Below are 21,444 nucleotides of genomic sequence, written 5' to 3'. Positions count from 1 at the left end.
GAGAGTGCGAGGCACACAGCCAGCACTGCTTGTCTCACCTATGATTCTTCCTTCCTCACTCACTCAAGCGCCATTTTTCAGCCTATGCTGAGCATGACACGGTTCATCACTCACCAGGTGTGAGTTCATATTCGGGACAGTCTTTCAGTATCTCTTCCTCGAACTTTCCCCTGATAAGACTCCTGGCTGTGGATTGTCAGCATGGTAGCTGGCAAGTACCGGGCACTTGACAAATATTTGTTGAAGAAACGAACGTGGGAAAGGGGACATCTAGAGCTTCCCACAGATGGAAACTGTGCAGAACATTTCAGCGACAGGGGAAATTTTCTGAGCCAAGCAGCCCTTTGACACGCGAGGGGGTGATGGTGGCTTTACTGAGTGCTGCACGCACTCTCTCCGCACACCCACCCCATATGTCTGGGTGGCGAGGACTTCCTCACCCCATGGCCTGACCTCTTGACTCACGTTGGCCAAGGGGATGTTAGTGGACAGGACACCAGTTTTGGTCTTAGGTGAGAGGATAATGAGCTGCTGTGAGGGGAGCACGCCAAGAATAACTCTGCCCCTTCAGCCTGGGCCCAGGACCAAACACACATGGACGGACAGACACTGAGCTCAAGGCTTGGAGCTAAGCCCAGCCAGCTCACACCCCAAGGCAGTCTCCTGTCTCAGCTTCCCCTTAGCAGGCCCAGACTGCACTTGACCTACAGCCCTGGGAGTATGAGAACAAAGCTTGGACAGTCGCCCCAATATCCATGGATCCAATATCCATGGATGCTCAAGTCCCTTAGATAAAATGATGTAGTAGTTGCATATAACCTATGCACATCCTCCTGTATACTTTAAATCATCTCTAGATTATTTTTCATACCCAATATAATGTAAATGCTATGTAAATAGTTACTGTGATACCATATTATTTAGAGAATAATGACAGGAAAGCCAGAGTCTGCATATGTGCAGTACAGGCAGAACCTTCCCCCAAAAAAATCTGGAATCTGTGAGCACAGAACTCATGGACATGGACAGCCACCTGTAGTTATAAAGCACTGAGATTGGGGTTTTTTAACGTGGCATGACTGTGGCAAATCTGTCCATATCCTAGAGCCTAGAACCTATGAATATGTTATCTTCTAAGTCAAAGGGACTTGGTAGATGTGATTAGGTTGAAGATCTTGAGATAGATGATCTAAGTGGGTCCTATGTGATCATGGGGTCCTTACGTAGCTGGACTGATACACTGGATTTTCATACTACAACACTTTCACAAACCACGTAGCCAATTCACAAGTGGAGAGGCCAGAAAGAAGACATAGGGTGGAATGGGGACTATGGCTAATTGGAGATTTTGCGTGTCCCATCAAATGTCACTGAAATTTTATTTCTGCATGAAAAACACAGGTCAACCAAGTTCAATTCAGGGACGACTAGTTCCTATGAGTTAAAGAATTGGAAGAGAGCAATGAAACTGGTGTAAAGAGAATGGCACATGGAGGCGGTCTCTCACACACCATATATTTTCAAGCCATTTTAGGGATTAGTGAGGCCCTTGGTGCCCATTCATGGTCCTGTTTGAAACTTATAGACTAGAATGACTTTCAGAGCCCTTGAGGCGTGTTTAACCACTAGCTTTCTGCCGCTCTCAGAGCTCAGCTCCCCAGATCAGCTACCATCGTCTCCTGATGTAGAAGGCTTCTATGTTTGGAGATCAATAGGGGTGAGTGGTCATGCAGGTAAGGGCCAGGGGACATGCTCTGAAGCTGTGTTTGTTTACAAAGCCACCACTTTTAGTTAGACTTGGTGTGTGTGTTTCGTGTTTGTGCCTTTGAAGAAACAGCCACGGATGGGAATGGTTGGCAAGAAGATCGTAAAACCTTCCAGAACCACCTTTCTGGACCTGCCTGGGGAAGCCTCTGGTGTGGCAGCCCCTCCGTGGGCTGACTAGTTTCACCCTTTTGAAGCTATTTGTCTCCCTAGGTTCCCTGTCTTACCAGCCAGGAGACGTGGCCAACAGGGGAATGTGGCCGAGATCTGAAAACACAGTTGCAGCTTCCACATCTCAAACTGGTGACTCACATAAATGCAAAAGCTCACAACGGGATATTTCAAGAGCCAAAGACAAGGAACGAACCACTCTCTGCACTTGTGAATGCCATCCCGGCCAGCACAGGCTCTCAGAGTCTTGCCGAGAGGTTCCTGCAGGCAGCCACAGTCATGGCCTTGGTGGAGCTCAGTGCCAACGAGGTTTCAGGTACTTGACTGAGCAACCCTCGCCTTGAAGCAAGAATACACACTCCTGGCTGGCACTGAGTGCTTCTGCTGCACCCAGCCGGGAAGGGCGACACCGTTGCCCATGGCAGTGCTATACATAACAAAGATCTTGCTATCAGACCTCAGCTACCAAGAAAGCTTCCATGGGAAGGAATGCCATTCCCCACCCTGGGAATCTTGGAAGGTGCGCTCACTGGCCTGACCTCAGTACCCCAAGGTGTCCAAACCCAGCATTTCAAAGACTCAGGACTGAATGGGCATGACGGAGCCATGCTGTAAGAAGACAGAGGCAGGCCAATTTATCTACATCCTAATTCTTAGAACTTATGAATATGTTACCTTACAAGGCAAAAGGACTTTGCAGACGTGATTAGGTGAAGGTTTTGATATGGGCGATGATCTGGGATTATCCAGGTGGGTCCAACATGACCACAACGGCCCTTAGAAGTGACTCCACCCAATGCACTGCCCGCCCTCCTCTTGGAACACATTTCTTGCATCTAACCATCTGCAGGCCTCTTTCTGTGCCTCAGATGCCATTACTCTCTATTTCTGCAGATTCAGATCTTCCTCTTGTCCACAGTCTGCCGAAACATTCAGGATGGCTGGCTGCAGACACTCAGGCACAATGCTTACCACTGAGACTGCAAACACAACGGGGTCAAAGCAGGGCTCCTGGAAGCTCAGCACAAGCAGGGTGACAACAGGAGCCCTTCAGGACTCGATACCACGAGGCTCATCTCCCTCGCGCTGCTTCTCATTCAGGTTCCCACCTGAAGAACTATTCACATACATAACTTCACCACCTGCCAATGAACACATTCACTTTCATTTGCATAATCAACACTAATCTTATGGGTTAATTAGACTTTATGTGCATTCGATTCAGGAGATTTAATTTGGCCTCTGATCTCCTGCTTGGAACAAGGGACTCATAAACACATTCCTTTCTGGCCATGTTTTCACAAGTTCAAGGATTCGGACACCCAGCCTTCGCCCCTGACCTCCCCCCCGCCAGATGCACTAAAAAGCCTTCTTGGGGTAATGGCGGTGAGGGTTGGCATTTGAGTTTGTAAACTGTTCGGGACACTGGATTTTCTTTTTCTGGTTACACATTAAAGGAAGGAGAGAGGAGGGGTTCTATGGGCAAAAGAATAGCGTGGTTCTAAACTAAGCAGAGAATTTGAGGATTTTTCATGGTGCCTTGCAGCTGTCACTTAAGAAAATGTGTCCAGTAATAGAATATTTCTTTCTTTAATACTAATCCCTTCAGAAAAATATACTGGCAGAATATATCAAGAGCCTTGAAAAATAATCTTACGTTTTGAATCTAAGAAGCCACCTTAAGGAAAAGGGGATGTGGATAAAGATTTATGTGGAAGGTAGTTTATTGCTGCATCATCTATAAGAATAAATCTTGGACATACGAGGGGCCACAAACTGATGAAAAAAATGTTCCATATTACTAATCATCAGAGAAACGTAAATCCAAACGACAATGAGATGCCATCTCACACCAGTCAGAATGATGATTCTTAGAAAGTAAAAAAATAACAGATGCCGGAGAGATTGCAGAGAAAAGGGAACACTTACACACTGTGTGTAGGAAAGTAAATTAGTTCACTCATGGTGGAAAGTAGTTTGGAGATTTCTCAAAGAACTCAGAACTACCATCCAACCCAGCAATCCCATTACTGGCTATCTACCCAGAGGAAATAAATTGTTCTACCAAAAAGACACAGGCACTCATGTGTTCACTGCAGCACCATTCACAATAGCAAAGACACGGAATCAACCCATCCACCGTGAACTGGATCAAGAAGATTTGGTATACATCCACCATAGATTACCACACAGCCATAAACAAAGAACAACATTTTCACATCCTTCGCAGCAACACGGACGCAGCTGGAGGCCATTATCCTGAGCAAATTAATGGAGGAACAGAAAACCAAATACCGCATGTTCTCACAAGTGGGAGCTAAACAGTGGGTACATGTGGGTATAAAGACGGGAACAACAGACACGGGGGAGTGGGGAGAGAGGGAATAAAGGGCTGAAAAACTACCCATTGGGTGCTCTGTTCACCACTTGGGTGATGGGATCATTCATACCCCAAACCTCAGCCTCAGGCAACAGACCCCCATAACAAACCTGCACATGTACCCCTTGAATCTAAAATAAAAGTTGAAATTTAAAAACAACTTGGAATCAACCTAAATGGTAAAATACAGGCATCGTCGGTTGTTTTATATTATGTTAAATCCATCCGATAGAATATTATAAAGTTATTAGGAATGTTTTGGAGGAATATTTAATGTTAAGAGAAAATGTTTCCAATACAAGTGAAAATAGTAGCGTCCTTAAAATCTGTACGTATTTGATGGTGCCAAATTTGTAAACTAAATGTATTTAGTATCTATTAGCATTACACAGGTATAAAACCCTGGAAGGAAATGAACCAACATGTTATCAGTGGGTTACCCTTGAGTAGTAAGGATATTGGCGTATGATTCCCGCCTCATACAGCTGTGCTTTCCTCATATTCTAAAATGAGTATGAATTGCTTTTACAACTAGAAAACAATTATTTTCAAAAATCATCCAGGATGTCTACAGTGAATCTCACACAGCAGGTTCTTCTCCATTATTGCCACTGACTGTCACCTCCTTCCCTTAAATTCCATCCCGCGAAGACTCAATCTTACCCTTCATGAAAAATGAGTACTTTGTAACTAAGCACCTTCTGATAATGTGGGCAGGGCAAGGCCCCCAGAAAGTCAGTTCAGCTGCAGAGAATGCATACGCCCTGTCGGAGCAGAGATGACCTCACCCTCCTCCAAAGCCCACCCTGCGGCACTGCACAGCGAGCGCCCCACCCCGCCCTGCTGCAGCGGCAGAGGGTCCTGCAGTGGATGTCAGTGCCTCCAGATTTCCAGGCGGTGGGTTCAACAGCTCCTCTGAGCAGCAGCTCACGCGAGTCCAAGTCAAGGCTCTTAGGCAGCAGCCAGCTTGGGCCCGGGACCAGGAACCACACACGCTTGCAGGGAGCGCACTGCTTACCTGTTGCGCAGGCCGGGCCCCAGGCGCTGGCAGGCCACGGTGGCCGTCACGTGCTTTCCGCCGCTGCCCACCTCCTGCTTGACGCCCCACTGCCGGGGCTCGCGGGTCTGAGCACTCAGGATGTTCACTCCCTTCTTCACCTTGGCTCTGTGGGGATGAAGGTGGGAGAGAGAGAGCCACAGGGTTAAGGCTTGGCCTTTCCAACATACCCAGCTCTGCAGAGTTGCCACCGTTAGTTTCTGTTTTGCTTTTCCACTTTTTTCATATCTACTGAGAGGCAGACAAAGTCACCCGGTGGTGGTGATGCCAGGGCAGGGCGAGCGGGATCTGCCTGTGGATAAGGCAGTCACAGACCTTGCTGTCTGGTTCTGAGGGGGAGGAAAAAGGACCCCGTAACTCACCAGACCAGGAGGTTGCAGGGCAGAGCTGTCAAGGCATGCACTCAGCCTGCCTGGGTCAGTCTCCTCACTCAGGGGGCTCTGTGCCCTGCCGGGGACATTTGGCAATGTCTGGAGACACTTGTGATTGTCATGGTTTTGTGTGGGAGGCATTGTTATCCAGCAGGGAAGTGGGGAGAAAGGAGGAATGCAGCTAAACAGCCTACAACCCACTTGAAAGCCCACCACACAGAGTCACTGGGCCTACAGTGTCACTACTACCAGGAAAGCCGGGCCTGGGTTCACACCCCAGTTTCACCACTTTCTAGCTGTGCAAATTTGGACAAGGCATAACTTCTCCATGCCTCACCTCCTTCCTCTGTAAGAAAGAGAACGATCATAACAGCTCCCATTATAAATAAAGCTGTTGTAATGATTAAACAGATCTAAAGAGTTTAGAACAAGAACAGTGCCCGGCATACAACACACACTCAATAAATGTTAGCGATTGTTACATCACTCCAGGGAAGTCCCCAGCCTGCTTAATGGAACTTGCCTGGCACACACTTAACAAAGATACATTAAGTCAGGGACCGAGAAACAAAGAAACAAAAAGGCAAAGAGCTCCTCCCAAAGCCGCTGTTGTTTTGATCACCCCACTTAGCCAGCCTCAATTTCAGTTTCCTTATCAATAAACGGATGAGACAAGTGGCAGCTTGAGCACACACATCTACTTACACCGTCTTCCTCAATCCCACTCACAGGAGAGCAAAAGGACTGTTTTAAAAGGCATAAGACAGCTGGGCACAGTGGCTCATGGCACAGTGGCTCATGCCTGTAATGCCAGCACTTTTCTTTTTTTGAAATGAAGTCTTGCTCTGTCGCTAGGCTGGAGTACAGTGGTGTAATCTTGGCTCATTGCAACCTCCGCCTCCTGGGTTCAAGCAATTCCCCTGCCTCAGCCTACCGAGTAGCTGGAACTACAGGCACCTGCCACCACGCCTGGCTACTTTTTTTGTATTTTAGTAGAGATTGGGTTTTACCATGTTGGCCAGGATGGTCTCAATATCCTGACCTCATGATCTGCCCATCTCAGCCTCCCAAAGTGCTGGGATTACAAGTGTCAGTCACTGTGCCTGGCCAATCCCAGCACTTTGGGAGGTTGAGGTGGATGGATTACTTGAGCTCGGGAGTTCGAGATTAGCTTGGCCAACATAGTGAAACCTCATCTCCACAAAAAATACAAAACTTAAGTGGGCATGGTGGTGCATGCCTTTAATCCCAACTACTTGGGAGGCTGAGGCAGGAGGATCACTTGAACCTGGGAGGTGGAGGTTGCAGCGAGCTGAGATTGTGCCACTGCACTCCAGCCTGGGCAACAGAGCAAGGCTCCATCTCAAAGTTATAATAATAATAATAAAATAAAAGGCATAATCTCATGACCAGAAGAGGAAATGCAGCCACAGCAACAGATTTGGGAAACTGGAAACTGGGAGTTCAGTGGATCAAACGAGTCAGCAGAACTTTAAAATGGAGCTTTAAGCTGTCAGTGAGCAGAGCCAACAGCCAACACAGTTTCTACCAAAGAATCCCCCAGACTCGGGAGCTGTGATATCAGTCACAGAATCAGAGCGAATGAGGACTGAAATACAGAGGGTTGGCTACAAGTCTGTTTAGGAAGCAGCCAGAAGCAAGTCAACTTCCCTGTTTGTGATGCCAGGACTTTACACCAGGTATGACTATCAGGGCGAGTGGGGAACTGGGGGTGCTGGGGGTGCCACACCGAATATAGAGGGACCCCACAACCCCATATGTGCTGAACGCTGAGATTCCCAGGCGGGTCCCCCTAGACTGGATCTTTACCCTCCAGGAGAAACACAGGATTCCAGAGGGTGCTACCATCCTAAAACCAAAATGCAATACGCATTGACACTGTAGCCTCTCCAAACAGCCAACCAGACGCCCTGCAGTGAAGCCTGAAGTCAGCAAGTGCTGTTGAGGGGCTCTGAGCCTCTCATAGCCTTTTAGTCCCCCCTCCTTTATATGAACCGGCAAACAGGAATTGTTAGACACTAAGAAAAGTCTCTATGTGACATAAAGACTGTGATATGCTGAAATAAAGATTTGGTACTCATCCCTGTTTCCTGGCATCCAGCTCCTAACATCCTGAGAACAGTGATGTCTTCTTGTGTGCTAAGGAGGTGACTGGTGGCTGGGATTACAGGTAGCTTCAGGATAGTGTTGGTCACCAGAAAGACCAAGGCAAGAATAGAGAGTTTGGCCTTTCAGCCCATCCCCTTAATCACCAGTGAGAACAGAGGGGCTGGTCACCAATGACTAAATATCCAATCAATCATACCTAGTTACAAAGCCTCCTAAAAGCCCCAGAGGACAGGATTTGGGGAGCGTCCAGATAGTTGAACCCACGGAGGTTCCTGGAAGGTGGTGTCCCGGGAAGGCAAGGAAGATTCACACTCCTTCCCCTATACCCTGTCCTACATGTTTCCTCATCTGTATCCTTCATAACATCCTTTAGAATAAACCAGTCAACATCAGCAAATGTTTCCCTGAACTCTGTGAGCCGCTCTAGGAAATTAATCAAACCTGAGGATGAGGTCATGGGCACCCCACTTTACAGTCAGTCAGTAAGACACACAGAGAGAGAGACAGACAGATGGAGACGGAGAGACAGACAGAAAGACAGAGAAACAGGCAGACAGAGACAGAGAGACAGAGAGAAACAGAGTCAGCCAGGGTTTGCAGTTGATATCAGAAGCAGGGAGCAGTCCTGGGGACTGAGCCCTCGACCCGTGGGGCCTGACAGTTTCTCCAGGTAGAGATGGTGTGAACTGAACTAGAGCACACCCAGCTGACATCTGCAGAATTGCTCACTCGCTTGTTGGTGGGAGAACCCCCCACCGCCCACCTGCCCCATGCTTGTCCACAGGAGTCTTCTGTGTTGGTCGTTGTGGGGTGAGAGCAGAGGAAGCAGTTTGCGTTTGTCCATGCAGAAAGACTGAAACAGGCAAGTGCGGGGAGGGGAGAGCGGCAATCTTCAGGAAATAGAACCTATGCAGTAAAGGATACATATATTTAAAAAAACAGAGAATCCGTCGGGCGTGGTGGCTCGCGCCTGTAATCCCAGCACTTTGGGAGGCCGAGGTGGGTGGATCATGAGGTCAGCAGATCGAGACCATCCTATCCAACATGGCGAAAACCTGTCTCTACTAAAAGTACAAAAATTTGCTGGGTGTGGTGGTGCATGCCTGTAGTCCCAGCTACTCGGGAGGCTGAGGCAGGAGAAGCACTCGAACCCGGGACTCGGAGGTTGCAGTGAGCCAAGATTGCACCACTGCAGTCCAGCCTGGTGACAGAGTGAGACTCTGTCTCAAAACAAAACAAAACAAAAAACAGAGAATCAGTCACATTCACAAAGAGATAAGAGAAGATATTGCAATGAAGCCAAAATGACTGCTATATCTTAAAAAAAGAACGGACAAAATAAGCCCTTGAAAATTAAAAATATAGCAAAAATGTAAAGTCGGTGGAATGGTTGATGGAAAAAGTTGAAGAAATTTCCTAAGAAGCACAGAAAAGACAAAGGAGAAAAAAAGTTAAGAGGATGACTTTGAGGTTCAATATGTGAATGATAGAAAAAACAGAGAAAAGAAAGAGGATGAATCATTAATGAAGTCAGTCAAGAAAATGTCTCCAAATGAAAGGATGTGTTTTCAGCTCGGAAGAACCCACTGTATGATCAGCACAATGAATGAGAATAGACCCAGACCAGGCCACGTGATCAATACATTTTGGAAGACAGGGTATGTAGAAGTGAATTCTACCGTCCTCCAGAGAGAAGAAACCATCAGAAAAAATTTGGAATTCATAACAGCCTCTTCGTAAACTAGAAGACAATGAAAAATGTCTTGAATATTGTAAGGGGAGATGATTTCCAACCTAGAATTCTGTATGCACCCTATGAGCTCAGTGTTTCCAAACATGTGTGTTCTTTTTTTTTTTTTTTTTTGAGACGGAGTCTCACTCTGTCACCCAGGCTGGAGTGCAGTGGCGCGATCTCGGCTCACTGAGAGCTCCACCTCCCGGGTTCATGCCATTCTCCTGCCTCAGCCTCCCGAGTAGCTGGGACTACAGGTACCCACCACCATGCCTGGCTAATTTTTTGTATTTTTAGTAGAGACAGGGTTTCACTGTGTTAGCCAGGATGGTCTCGATCTCCTAACCTTGTGATCCACCTTCCTCGGCCTCCCAAAGTGCCAGGATTACAGGTGTGAGCCACCGCACCCAGCCCACACATGTGTGTGCTAAGGACATTTACTCCTTACACTCATGCTTGGTAACCTACTTGAGCATGTGTTCCATCAAACCATGAAGTGAAGCTGGAAGGAAGATGTGAAGTAAGGGAAACAGATCCCAAATACAAGTGACGTGGAAGGAATCCCAAGTCGATGGTGAAGAGAGGTCCTTGAATAACAGCAGAGCATAAGGCATAGAGAAGATTCTGGCAAACACTTCCCCAGGAAACGAAAATTTTCTTAATAAATATGATGCTGAATAAGTGTTTCCTGAGGACATTTAGACAACTAGAGGAGAGTTTCAGGATAAATATGAGCTAAATATACAGAAAATTAGGAAAAAGAATAAAACTCAATCAGTTTTTAATCCTGAAGAACTCATTATGCAGAGAAGGAAAAGTAATCATAATTTAATACTTGATTTTACTATGATTAGCACATGTACTTATATTTTAAACACTGAATATTAATCTAGACAAAATATGATTATTATACTTGAGGGATGGAGAGATAAAATGGGAGGCACTTATGTGATGGAGAAAAGAGATATATCCTAATTCTCCATAGTGAGAAATTTATAGATATTGCCTTAAAAAAAAGTGTCAACATCAGTGCATTACTTGGTGATATGCCTATAAATACCAGATGAGGAAAGAATTTTGCCTCTGTGCATGGAGAAAAGCAGTAGAAGGGAGCAGGGTACTGCAGTATTATTTTAAAATAACTTTATATTTTTAAATAGTTCAATAGTTTGAGATTAAGAGGAAGTTGTGTCTGGGTTTAGTGGCTCACACTTGTAATCCCGGAACTTTGGGAGGCTGAGGTGGGACGATCCCTTGAGGCCAAGAGTTTGAGAGCAACCTGGACAACAAAATAAGATGCTGTCTCTACAAAAAGATAAAATAATTAGCCCCACACGGTGGCCCATGCTTGTAATTCCACCACTTTGGGAGACTGAGGCGGGCAGATCACCTGAGGTCAGGAGTTTGAGACCAGCTTGGCCAACATGGTGAAACCCCATCTCTACTAAAAATACAAAAAAAAAAAAAAAAAAAAAAATTAACTAGGCATGGTGGGAAGGACCTGTAATCCCAGCTACTTGGGAGACTGAGGCAGGGGAATCACTTGAACCCAGGAGGCAGAGGTTGCAGTGAGCTGAGACTGTGCCACTGCACTCCAGCCTGGGCAACAAGAGCGAGACTCCATCTCAAAATACTACTACTACTACTACAACAACAACAACAACTACTACTAAGCCCCATATGACAGAGTGTGCCTGTAGTCCCAGCTATTGGGGAAGCTGAGGCAGCAGGATCACTTGAGGCCCAGAGGAGCTATGATAGCACCACTACACTCCAGCCTGGGCAACAGAGTGAGACCCTGTCTTAAAAAATAAATTTTAAAAAGTTGCAAAAGAACAAAATACTGAGTTCCCAGTACACATCATCCAGCTTCCTCCAATGATAATATTGTACATAAGCGTGGTTCATTGTCAAAGCCAGGATATTGATATAGGTATAATACTATTAACTCAGGTACATACCTTAGATTTTACATGTTTTCACACGAACTTCTTTGGCGTATAGTTCTATGAAATTATATCCTATGTGGAGATTTGAGTAACCATCACAATAACAAAGATGTGGCATCGTTCCTTCAACACAGAGGAGCTCCTTCATGTGCTCCCTTCATAGTCACACGCTCTTCAAATCCTGCCACTGATCTGTTCTCTAGCACTGCAGTCCTCACACTTTGAGAATGTTGTATACAGGTTTTTGTCAATAAACTCTGCAGAACTATTTGACCTTCTAAATTACAGGCAAGAAATAAAAATACAATTCTAAGCTACCCAACAGATGGAACGGACTCCCTCTTGGCCAAGGAGATGCCAGTGAAACTTTGAAAACTGAGTTCCTGGGCATGATGGGATGGAAGGCTAGATGCACCTCCATCCCCCTTCCTTCCCTAAGCACCACTGGGCTTTCTTCCTGAGGGCTAAACGGAAAACAGCCATTTGGAAAGACTTGCTCCACCCCAGATACCGATGACTGCCTGACACTGCCTTGCCCTTTCATAGTTTTGATAAAATAACTGACCCACGGGTTCCTTCCTGATAAGAGACCACTGATCTTGCAGTGGTTCTGGCCATCTACTGAGGATGCACAGTGAGGGGTTTCATGTCCTCTGCTTCATCTTTTGATGTCAGAGGGCTGAAAACCCTACCTTGGGATCACACTATCCCTGTCATCTCTTGTACATGGGACCCATGAAAGGGAGGGCATGAAACTCAGCTGTGCATGCACATGCTTCTCCTCCCATAAATATTCATGACTCCTCCTATGGCTTATTGAATATGCATATTTATCCTTCTTACTCAGTATAAATCCCTGTCTTGTTCTTCCCATCTCTGAATGTCTTGTTTCTGGCTTCTGGCTGGAGGCTACACTTCCCAGCCTGTCAGAATGGCCATCCAGCAGGCTGCAAGCCTTTATGAGAGATAAAGCTCTTCTTTCCAAATGTATGAACCTCATCATTCTTCAGCTGACATATGCAAGGTCATGTCTTATGAAAGGGAATTACACAGTTACACACACACACACACGCATGTGCGCGCACACACACACACACACATCCTATTAACTTCCAAGACTGAAAGAGATACATTCTTGTGAATAGTTAAAAGGCTAGACATAGCTGATGAATGTGATTACCAGGGGGGCGCCATGAGGGAACACTGTGGGTGGAAGGTGGTGATAAAACACATCTTCACCTGCCAAACTTAGGGTGTCCAACCCTCATTGCAGCAATAGCATGCTGGCCAGACAACCACCTTCTCTCTCTCTCTTTTTTTAAAAATTATACTTTAAGTTCTAGGGTACATGTGCACAACGTACAGGTTTGATTCATAGGTACACATGTGCCATGTTGGTTTGCTGCACCCATCAACTCATTTACATTAGGTATTTCTCCTAATGCTATCCCTCCCCCAGCCCCCTACCTCCTGACAGGCCCCAGTGTCTAATATTCCCTTCCCTGTGTCCATGTGTTCTCATTGTTCAATTCCCACCCATGAGTGAGAAGCTGTGGTGGTTTTCTGTCCTTGTGATAGTTTGCTGAGAATGATGGTTTCCAGCTGCATCCATGTTCCTACAAAGGACATGAACTTATCCTTTATTATGGCTGCATAGTATTCCATGGTGTATATGTGCCACATTTTCTTAATCCAGCCTATCATGGTGGACATTTGGATTGGTTCCAAGTTTTTGTTATTGTGAATAGTGCTGCAATAAACATATGTGTGCACGTCTTTATAGTAGCATGATTTATAATCCTTTGGGCATATACCCAGTAATAGGATTGCTGGGTCAAATGGTAATACTAGTTCTAGATCCTTGAGGAATCGCCACAGTCTTCCCAATGGTTGAACTAATTTACACTCCCACCAACAGTGTAAAGGTATTCCTATTTCTCCACATCCTCTCCAGCACCTGTTTCCTGACTTTTTAATGATCGCCATTCTAACTGGCAAGAGATGGTATCTCATTGTGGTTTTGATTTGCATTTCTCTGATGACCAGTGATGATGAGCATTTTTTCATGTGTCTGTTGGCTGCATAAATGTCTTCTTTTGAGAACTGTCTGTTCATATTCTTTGCCCACTTTTTGATGGGGTTGTTTTTTTCTTGTAAATTCGTTTGAGTTCTTTGTAGGTTCTGGATATTAGCCCTTTGTCAGATGAGTAGATTGCAAAAATGTTCTCCCATCATGCAGGTTGCCTGTTCACTCTGATGGTAGTTTCTTTTGCCATGCAGAAGCTCTTTAGTTTAATTAGATTTCATTTGTCTATTTTGCACAGCCACCTTCTCTTAAGAAACTTCTTCTGAGTCTTACATTAAATGATTCACTAAATACACGTGCTACTCTGAACACCAGGAGACCAGGACATGCTTGAGGGACAAAGATCAAAGACACATTAGCATGGGCAAGTCCCCATTGCCCCTAGCAGGAAATGAATGTTCCCGTTATGTTCATAGCATGGACACCTTCTACTTCTACTGCTGGAAATAAATGCCTCTTGCAATGTGACTTGGCTTGAAATTGGATTTTGCCGCATTTGGATTTTTTTCAATATTTCAGATTTCACTGAAGCTACAAATTGTTCTTTCCGCTTAATAGTGCATGCTCATAGGAGGATTCTCACCAACTGGTGCAGCGGCTGGTGTCACCTCTGGATGGGGCGGGAGAAGGAACCACAGAAATGGGAGAAAGGCATAGGTTTAAAAGGCTGATTATGTTAATCGGGCATTTTCTTCGATGAGAGCAGTGGATGTTTTCTGTCTAAATCAAGGAACTAGTTGTTGCAGGGTTTGTGTCCAGGACCAGAAGTTTTGCAACCAGAGTCAGCATTTTAAAAACCAGTGGAAGTGGTTGGTAAACCCTGAGGATGTCTGGCTTCCAGAGGCAAGTCCAGGGAAGCTGGCCAGTGGCGGTATGAGGCCACCCCTGCTCAGCCAGGCTGCATGGAGGGGAGGAGCTTCCAGTCCTGCTTCTGGAGGGTCAGGCAGGTATGCTTCTCTCTCTTCATCTGCTGCATCCAGGATGGCCCTAGTTCAGTGGTTTCCAGTCTGTGGGTCTGCTACTGCTGGTAGCTTGGGAGACGATTTCCCATGCAGCAAGGAGCACCGACTGTTCCCAGCGCTGTGCTAGATGTTGCAACGCATCCACACGGCACTCAGGCAAGGGCTGGACTTGGTGGCACCTCCGGTCCCATCTGGGTTACCTGAATGGGGCTCAGGCCATCTACAAGGCACATTGATCGTTGACGCTCCTACTCAGGTTTTTAGTGGTCAAAACCAAAACAAAACAAAAAATATTTTCCCTCTTTTTAAAATGTGCTTGGCTTGGGTATAACACAGGGATGATTAAGTGTTCCTTAAGGAAAATCAATGTTCAGTACAAATTTTGAACACAGGAAGCCTAATTTCCACTCTGCAAGCCATCTATCTCACGGTGTGCTATAATCTCCTTAGGAAATGCCCTCCCTAGAGGTTTCTCAGGCCTGCTGGGGTGTATGAGGGCCTGGGTATGATGAGGAGCGTGTGTGTGTGTGTGTGTGTGTGTATGCATGTGTGAGAAGCGTGTGTGTGTGTGTGTATGCGTGGGTGTGCATGCATGGGAGGGCGGGTAAGTACCACTTGGCCTCTGGACCCTGTGAGGCTGTTCAGGAGCTGAATCTGATCTTCAGAGTAGGTTTGAACCTACAATGGTAATTATTGTTGTTACGGGTTGAACTCTGCACCTTTCCAATCCATATGTTGAAGTCCTAACTCCCAGCATTTTAGAATGTGAGCTATACGGAGATAGATCTTTACAGAGGTAATCACATTAAAATGGGGCTCATTAGGCTGGGCCCCAGTTCAGGGACTGGTGTTCTTATGAAAAGGGGAAATTCGGAGACGGACCCGAGAAGGGAAGTCTATGGGAACACGAAGATGGGCATCTCCAAGCCACAGAGAGAGGCCAGGGAAAGGCGGTCCCTCAGACCTCAGAAGGAATCAACCCTGCCAACACCCTGATCTTTAACGTCCAGCTTCCAGCACTGTGGGAGAGTAGATCTGTATCCTTCAAATCCCTCAGTCTGCGGTACTGCGTTACAGCAGCCCTAGAAAACGGACACAGTTGCTAACACGAAAATAAAGAAGCAAGCAATAAGAAAGCAGCCCACCGCTGGCCTGGCCCTTAGGAGGACGAGCTGCCGTGAAGCTGTCATTGCAACCCTGAGGGAAGCAGCCGATGTAAGTTCCCACTGCGCTGAGCTAACGAACCAGAAGCTCTGCGGTCCCACTGCACTGAGCCTGTTAGCCCAGTGCTCTCGACTCTGGGCATTGTGCAGGAAAGCCTCTGGTCATGTGCATGTAACAGCTTCTGCACTGAGAAGAGGAGGGCTCGCCCTTTGCAAGTGGTGCCTACTGCCTACAAAGGCATGGCACACCTGCCTGCCTGCTCTTCCGCTAGAATAAGACTCACACACTTATACCCAAACCCACCTACTGACCTGACAGCAGCCCTACAAAGCTGCTTCCTCTAAAGGCTGGGGGCTGTGGGTGTTCAGTATTCCAAAGCCCTTCAGAGGAAACTAACAATGGCTTAGGATCAGGGTGTGTATATCAACAAACGTGGCATTGGTATTGCTGCTGCTGTCATCGTGTCACCCAGCGAGCATGGCCCCCCAGGCCTCATGGGCTGATGACATGCTCACCGGAGGGTAGACAGGTCTACATCATCCCTATGGATTTCCCTGGGTTTAGACACTCGAGCTCCACCCCCACATTGTTGGCACATCCATACGCTCTCTACAGTACCATTTCTTTAACAAGTTTCTTTAATTTGGCTACCGCTTCTCTTTTTTTTGCGATGGAGTCTCACTCTGTCACCCAGGCTGGAGTGCAGTGGTGCGGTCTCAGCTCACTGCAACCTCTGCCTCCAGGGTTCAAGCCATTCTCCTGCCTCAGCCTCCCAAGCAGCTGGGATTACAGGCGCCCGCCACCACACCCGGCTATTTTGTGTGTTTTTAGTGGAGATGGGGTTTCACAATGTTGGCCAGGCTGGTCTTGAACTCCTGACCTCAGGTGATCTACCTGTCTTGGCCTTCCAAAATGCTGGGATTACGGGCAAGAGCCACCGCGCCTGGCCTCTTTTTTTTTTTTTAACTTTAGAAAAGTTCTCTTTTTCTAAAGTTGTTTTTATTATTGCATATATAATCATTTTATTATCGCATACATAGTCATACATAGCTCTTCAAAAAGGAGCTATAGGAAAAAAATTTTTTTTTAACTTTTTCCCCTAAATATACATTGAAATAAGCATATCAAAATACAAATAAAACCTGTGTGTTCATGAATCTCATAAAAGAACATCTCTTGCTGCTAGCATGTGTACAACAGTCTGGCAAGCACTGAAAATGCACAATTTAAAATACACGTTTCCTTTCATAAATGCGGCTTTGTATCTGAAATCTTTCAACACACAGGAGGGAAGAGTAGTTAGCAGGGCTCTGCATAGAAACTACTGAAAAACATTGAAAATTATTGTTCTTGTGTTTTGTTTTTAATAATGCGAGCCGGTTTCCATCGCCCCACCTGCCACCAGGAGGCTTATGAACAGGGCCATCTTATTCCAGCAGCAGCTTTGTGGCCTGGGTACAGGTGAGCTGCCAGTGGGGTGAGGGGAGCAGTGTCCTTTTCCAGACTAAGACCCAGACTCCTGCCCCCGTGTGCCATCCCCCTTTGATTTTTCCTAAACTACCTGTCAGGGCAGACTTTCTGCCCCTGTCAAAGGGAGTGGAGGCCCTAGGAAATGAGGAAGCACAGGCTGGTTCCAAGGCCATAAAAAAGACTCCAGTGGTCACTACTGCAAGTTCCTGAGAAGTCATGTGTATGTGCATGCATGTGCGCACATACGTGCCTGTGTGTGTGCACACACATGTGCTTGCACCTGTGCGGTTATGTGTGTGCATGCATGTGTGTATGTGTGAAGCCACAGAAACCCAGCTCTCTTCCCTGCCTGTAGAACTCCCTGCTCTCTCATTGACCAAGATGGACAGCCACTGCCAGTCCATCTGGAACAGATTCTCCTCACCTCTTTCAGGTCGGCTGTGACAACAGTTGCAGTCAAACATGTTTCCAATTGAGCGTGCTTTTTCATCTTCTGTTTCGCTTATCAAACACTGACCCCTTTTGGCCATTACCTTTTGCTGCCTTTTACCATTTACTTTGATCTTGGGTGCTAATGAAAACTTCCATATCAGTGACTCATCAAATGCCAGAGCTCAGAGAGCAGCAGGATTTCCTAAGCATTGTTGCTACTTCTAACTCTATTATTTCTTTTTCCCCTGTTCTGGTCCCCAACAAGGGGCTACTCCTATAGCAAAACTTTAGCAAAAGGAATGTTTGTTCGTAAAACAATTACCAATGTTTTGCTTCTGAAAGTTTGCTCCCAAGAACTCCCAATTCCACCTTCCCACGCTTCTCCTTCTCTTCTTTCATTGAAACTTCAGGCTGATCAGTATGAAGCAAACAGTGGTGCTCTGGCTGTTACATTTTCAGGAATTTGGTAAGCTAGCTGTCAAACACAGCAATTATTCAAATATAAATCATAATTGTACCCATTAATCTATGTTAGAAACAAAGGTAAAAAATGCTCAAAACTCATCACTGCCTAATTATTTCATGACAATTTGATATTATCTGTGCTCTTGAGTTTATGCATATATATCTGTATGGAATGAGGAAAATAATATCTAAAGAAGTGCTATTGAAGGCCGGGCACGGGGGCTTATGCCTGTAATTCCAGCACTTTGGGAGGCTGAGGCGGGTGGATCACAAAGTCAGGAGTTTGAGACCGGCCTGACCAGCATGGTGAAACCTCGTGTCTTCTAAAAATACAAAAATTAGATGGGCGTGGTAGCGCATGCCCGTAATCCCAGCTACTCGCGAGGCTGAGGCAGGAGAAGCGCTTGAACAAGGGAAGCAAAGGTTGCAGTGAGCCGAGACTGTGCCACTGCATTCCAGCCTGGGCAACTGAGCAAGACTCTGTCTCAAAAGAAAAAAGAAAAAAGGAAGTGCTACTGGATGTGTGCTGTCAACTCCATATTCAGTGATGTCAGGTAGCCTGAAATTGGCTATGGTGACAGTATTGCATACCACAGAATTTGGCAACCCGTATCAATCATGGTCTTTTTCCTCTGGGAAGCAAGATGTTAAACATTGACCAGCACAGCCTGGTGAAGGGCTGGCTGCTGTGCTGTAAGGGGTGATCTACATAGAAAAATGTCCCCAGCATCTTGCATGGCAATGACTGCTTCATTCCTATCAAATCATCGTTAGCCCTGGTGCATCGTCTATGCCTGCGGAGATTCCATCTGCACATCTCACCGCTCATCCCGCTCCCGCCCACTTTCAGCCTTTTTTAGTCCTACTCCATGTCCTAGGAGGCTGACCTCTAAAAATAGAACCACTCAGGGATCCCTTCCCTTCTGGCTCCCAGGAGGTTTGGCCAAATACCAGATTGAAGAGTAGGAGGGGAGAATTTTTAAAATGTCATCATTTTGCCATTATCATGCCTAACAAAATTTATAATTTTCTAATATAAACATTTCCCTAATCATCTCAAAGATGTTTTTCTGTAACTGCTTTGAACCCATCAGAATCCACAGGGTACACATATAACATTTGGTTATGTTCTCATATCTCCTTTATTTTTACTTTTTTTTGTTGTCTTGCTCCATCACCCAGGCTGGAGTGCAGTGGCATGATCTCAGCTCACGGCACCCTCCACCTCCCAGGTTCAAGCAATTCTCCTGCCTCAGCCTCCTGAGAAGCTGGATTACAGGTGTACACCACCACGCCCGGCAAATTCTTGTGTGTTTTTAGTAGAGACGGGGTTTTACCATTTTGGTCAGGCTGGTCCCAAACTCCTGACCTCAGGTGATCCACCCACCTTGGCCTCCCAAAGTGCCGGGATTACAGACATGTTATCGTTATTATGCCTGCCCCTTATATCTCTTTTATTCTATTACTAGAAAAAGAAGTGTCTCCCACGTTTTCATGAAATTGACAGTTTTTGAAATACTAAGTCACTTGTCTTATAGAATACCTATATTCTGGATTTGTGTCCTTGAATTGTCATTTAATTTTTTCTTGTATCCTTTGCATTTCCTTTAAACTGGTTGTTAGATCCAGGCACATGAGAAGATCCAGATTTAATGTCTAGGCAAGAACGCTGATGGGGTGCTCTGTGTTTGTTACTGCATCATACACTGAGTCCTGATGAAGTGCACCCATACCACAACGTTTCATATAAAATATTTTTATATTAAAACATTTCTGAGATGAACAGTGTTATAAGTGAGTGTTATACAGGGCAAGGTGAGATGATATCTGCCTGTTAGGAATACTGGTTGGGCACCAATTTGGAATGACTGTGAGGTGTACCATTCTGGAAAGGGTCAAAAGGCAAAGTGAATTTTTAGCCTTGGAACTAAAATCCCTGCCGAGTCCCAGCAGTTGACAGTAACTTTTCCTGAGCTGGGAAATCTGTCTGTCCAGCCCTGAATACACAGCTCTTTGGGGGTATGTTCACGGAGAGGTCCCAATCCCATCCTACTATGAATTATCCACCCAAAGCACCATGGTGAGCCATGGTCTAAAGCAGTGTTCTCAGGGGTGGTCTGTGCTCCAGGAGACACTGAGCAGTGTCTGGAGGCATTTTTGGTTATCGTGAGCAGGAGTGGGGGTGATACTGGCATTTAGTGGGTGGAGGCTGGCAGGGGATGTTGCTGAACAACCTACAATACACAGGACAGCTCCCCTCACCACCACACCAACCAAGAATTATCTGGCCCCAAATACCAACAGTACCGAGGCTGAGAAATTCTGTTCCAAGGCAGGGTAAGCAGAGCTCGGAAGAGTGAGTGTGGCAAGCAGGAGACACTGCTGTGTGATCACCAGAATAGCCCAGCCACGCTCCCCAAAAACACTGTCCACGCATCGGCTGCTCTGAGGTTATGATGCTGTGAGCCTACATGAACACGCGGTGAAGAATTTTTATGAGCTTGCCTTACCCATTTCAGAATGTATACTGGCATGATGCTAATTGAATTACGGGAGAATAAACTATCAGGAGGAGAGATCGTGCTGTGGTCCAGGAGAGTTTCAAAGCAGAGCCCACAATGCGTGAGGGCACAAAATTCCACAGATGAGACTCCCCCAGTGATTTGAGTCTGGAGGCTGGCCAACGGAAGACAAAAACAGTCTTTTTTTGCTGCCCTGACTTACCAGGTTCTTGTGGAAGTGGGGACGTAGCCCTGAAGTCACTGCCCTGCTATGTTTGTGTGAGAATGTCCAATCATAACAACGACAGCAACAGCTGACATGTCTTATTAATATTGCTAGTATCAGCCAGGCTGTCTTCTGAGTGTTTTCCTTGAATTATTTTTTTAAAATGTCCTAGCAGCTTCATTCAGTAGATTCTTTTGCTATGCTTCTTTTTTAAACAGATGAGAAAAAAAGAAACCACACACACAGAATGGCTAAGAAATGTGCTCAAGATCACATAGGGAGTAAACAGGAAAGAGTGAGGGGTTGACCCATGCACTCTGACTACAGAGTTAGAACAATCCTAGAAAAGTGTTGGCTTGAAAATATTGCCCCTGACGCCATGCTTTTTTCCACTATGGTAGGGGAAATGGTATGGATGTAACACACACGCCCATACATGCACATTCACATACATGTACGTTCACATACACCAACACCCCACTGCTAACTTGATAGGAACCAGACTTCTCTTTGGTCAAGAGTCACTGCTGCAACAGAATGTATTAATAATAAAACCCCAAACGGGCAAAAGAGCCCATCCATTA

The 21,444-nt window shown here is 46.0% G+C and overlaps 1 protein-coding gene across 1 annotated transcript in view; it reads right to left on the bottom strand.

The window, feature by feature from the left end:
* TMEM132C (transmembrane protein 132C) overlaps positions 1 to 21,444 on the bottom strand; it is a 289,873-nt gene that overhangs the window by 158,018 nt on the left and 110,411 nt on the right. The window contains exon 2 of the mRNA XM_011988885.1: positions 5,334 to 5,480. Within this exon, the coding sequence (XP_011844275.1) occupies positions 5,334 to 5,480 (147 nt within the window). The remainder of the gene's footprint in view (positions 1 to 5,333; positions 5,481 to 21,444) is intronic.

Source organism: Mandrillus leucophaeus, unplaced genomic scaffold (genome assembly GCF_000951045.1).
Source record: "Mandrillus leucophaeus isolate KB7577 unplaced genomic scaffold, Mleu.le_1.0 Scaffold34, whole genome shotgun sequence".
In the NCBI taxonomy this organism is placed as follows: Eukaryota; Metazoa; Chordata; class Mammalia; order Primates; family Cercopithecidae; genus Mandrillus; species Mandrillus leucophaeus.
The sequence above is the reverse complement of the archived record's forward strand: the minus strand, read 5'-3'. Positions and strand labels throughout refer to the sequence as shown.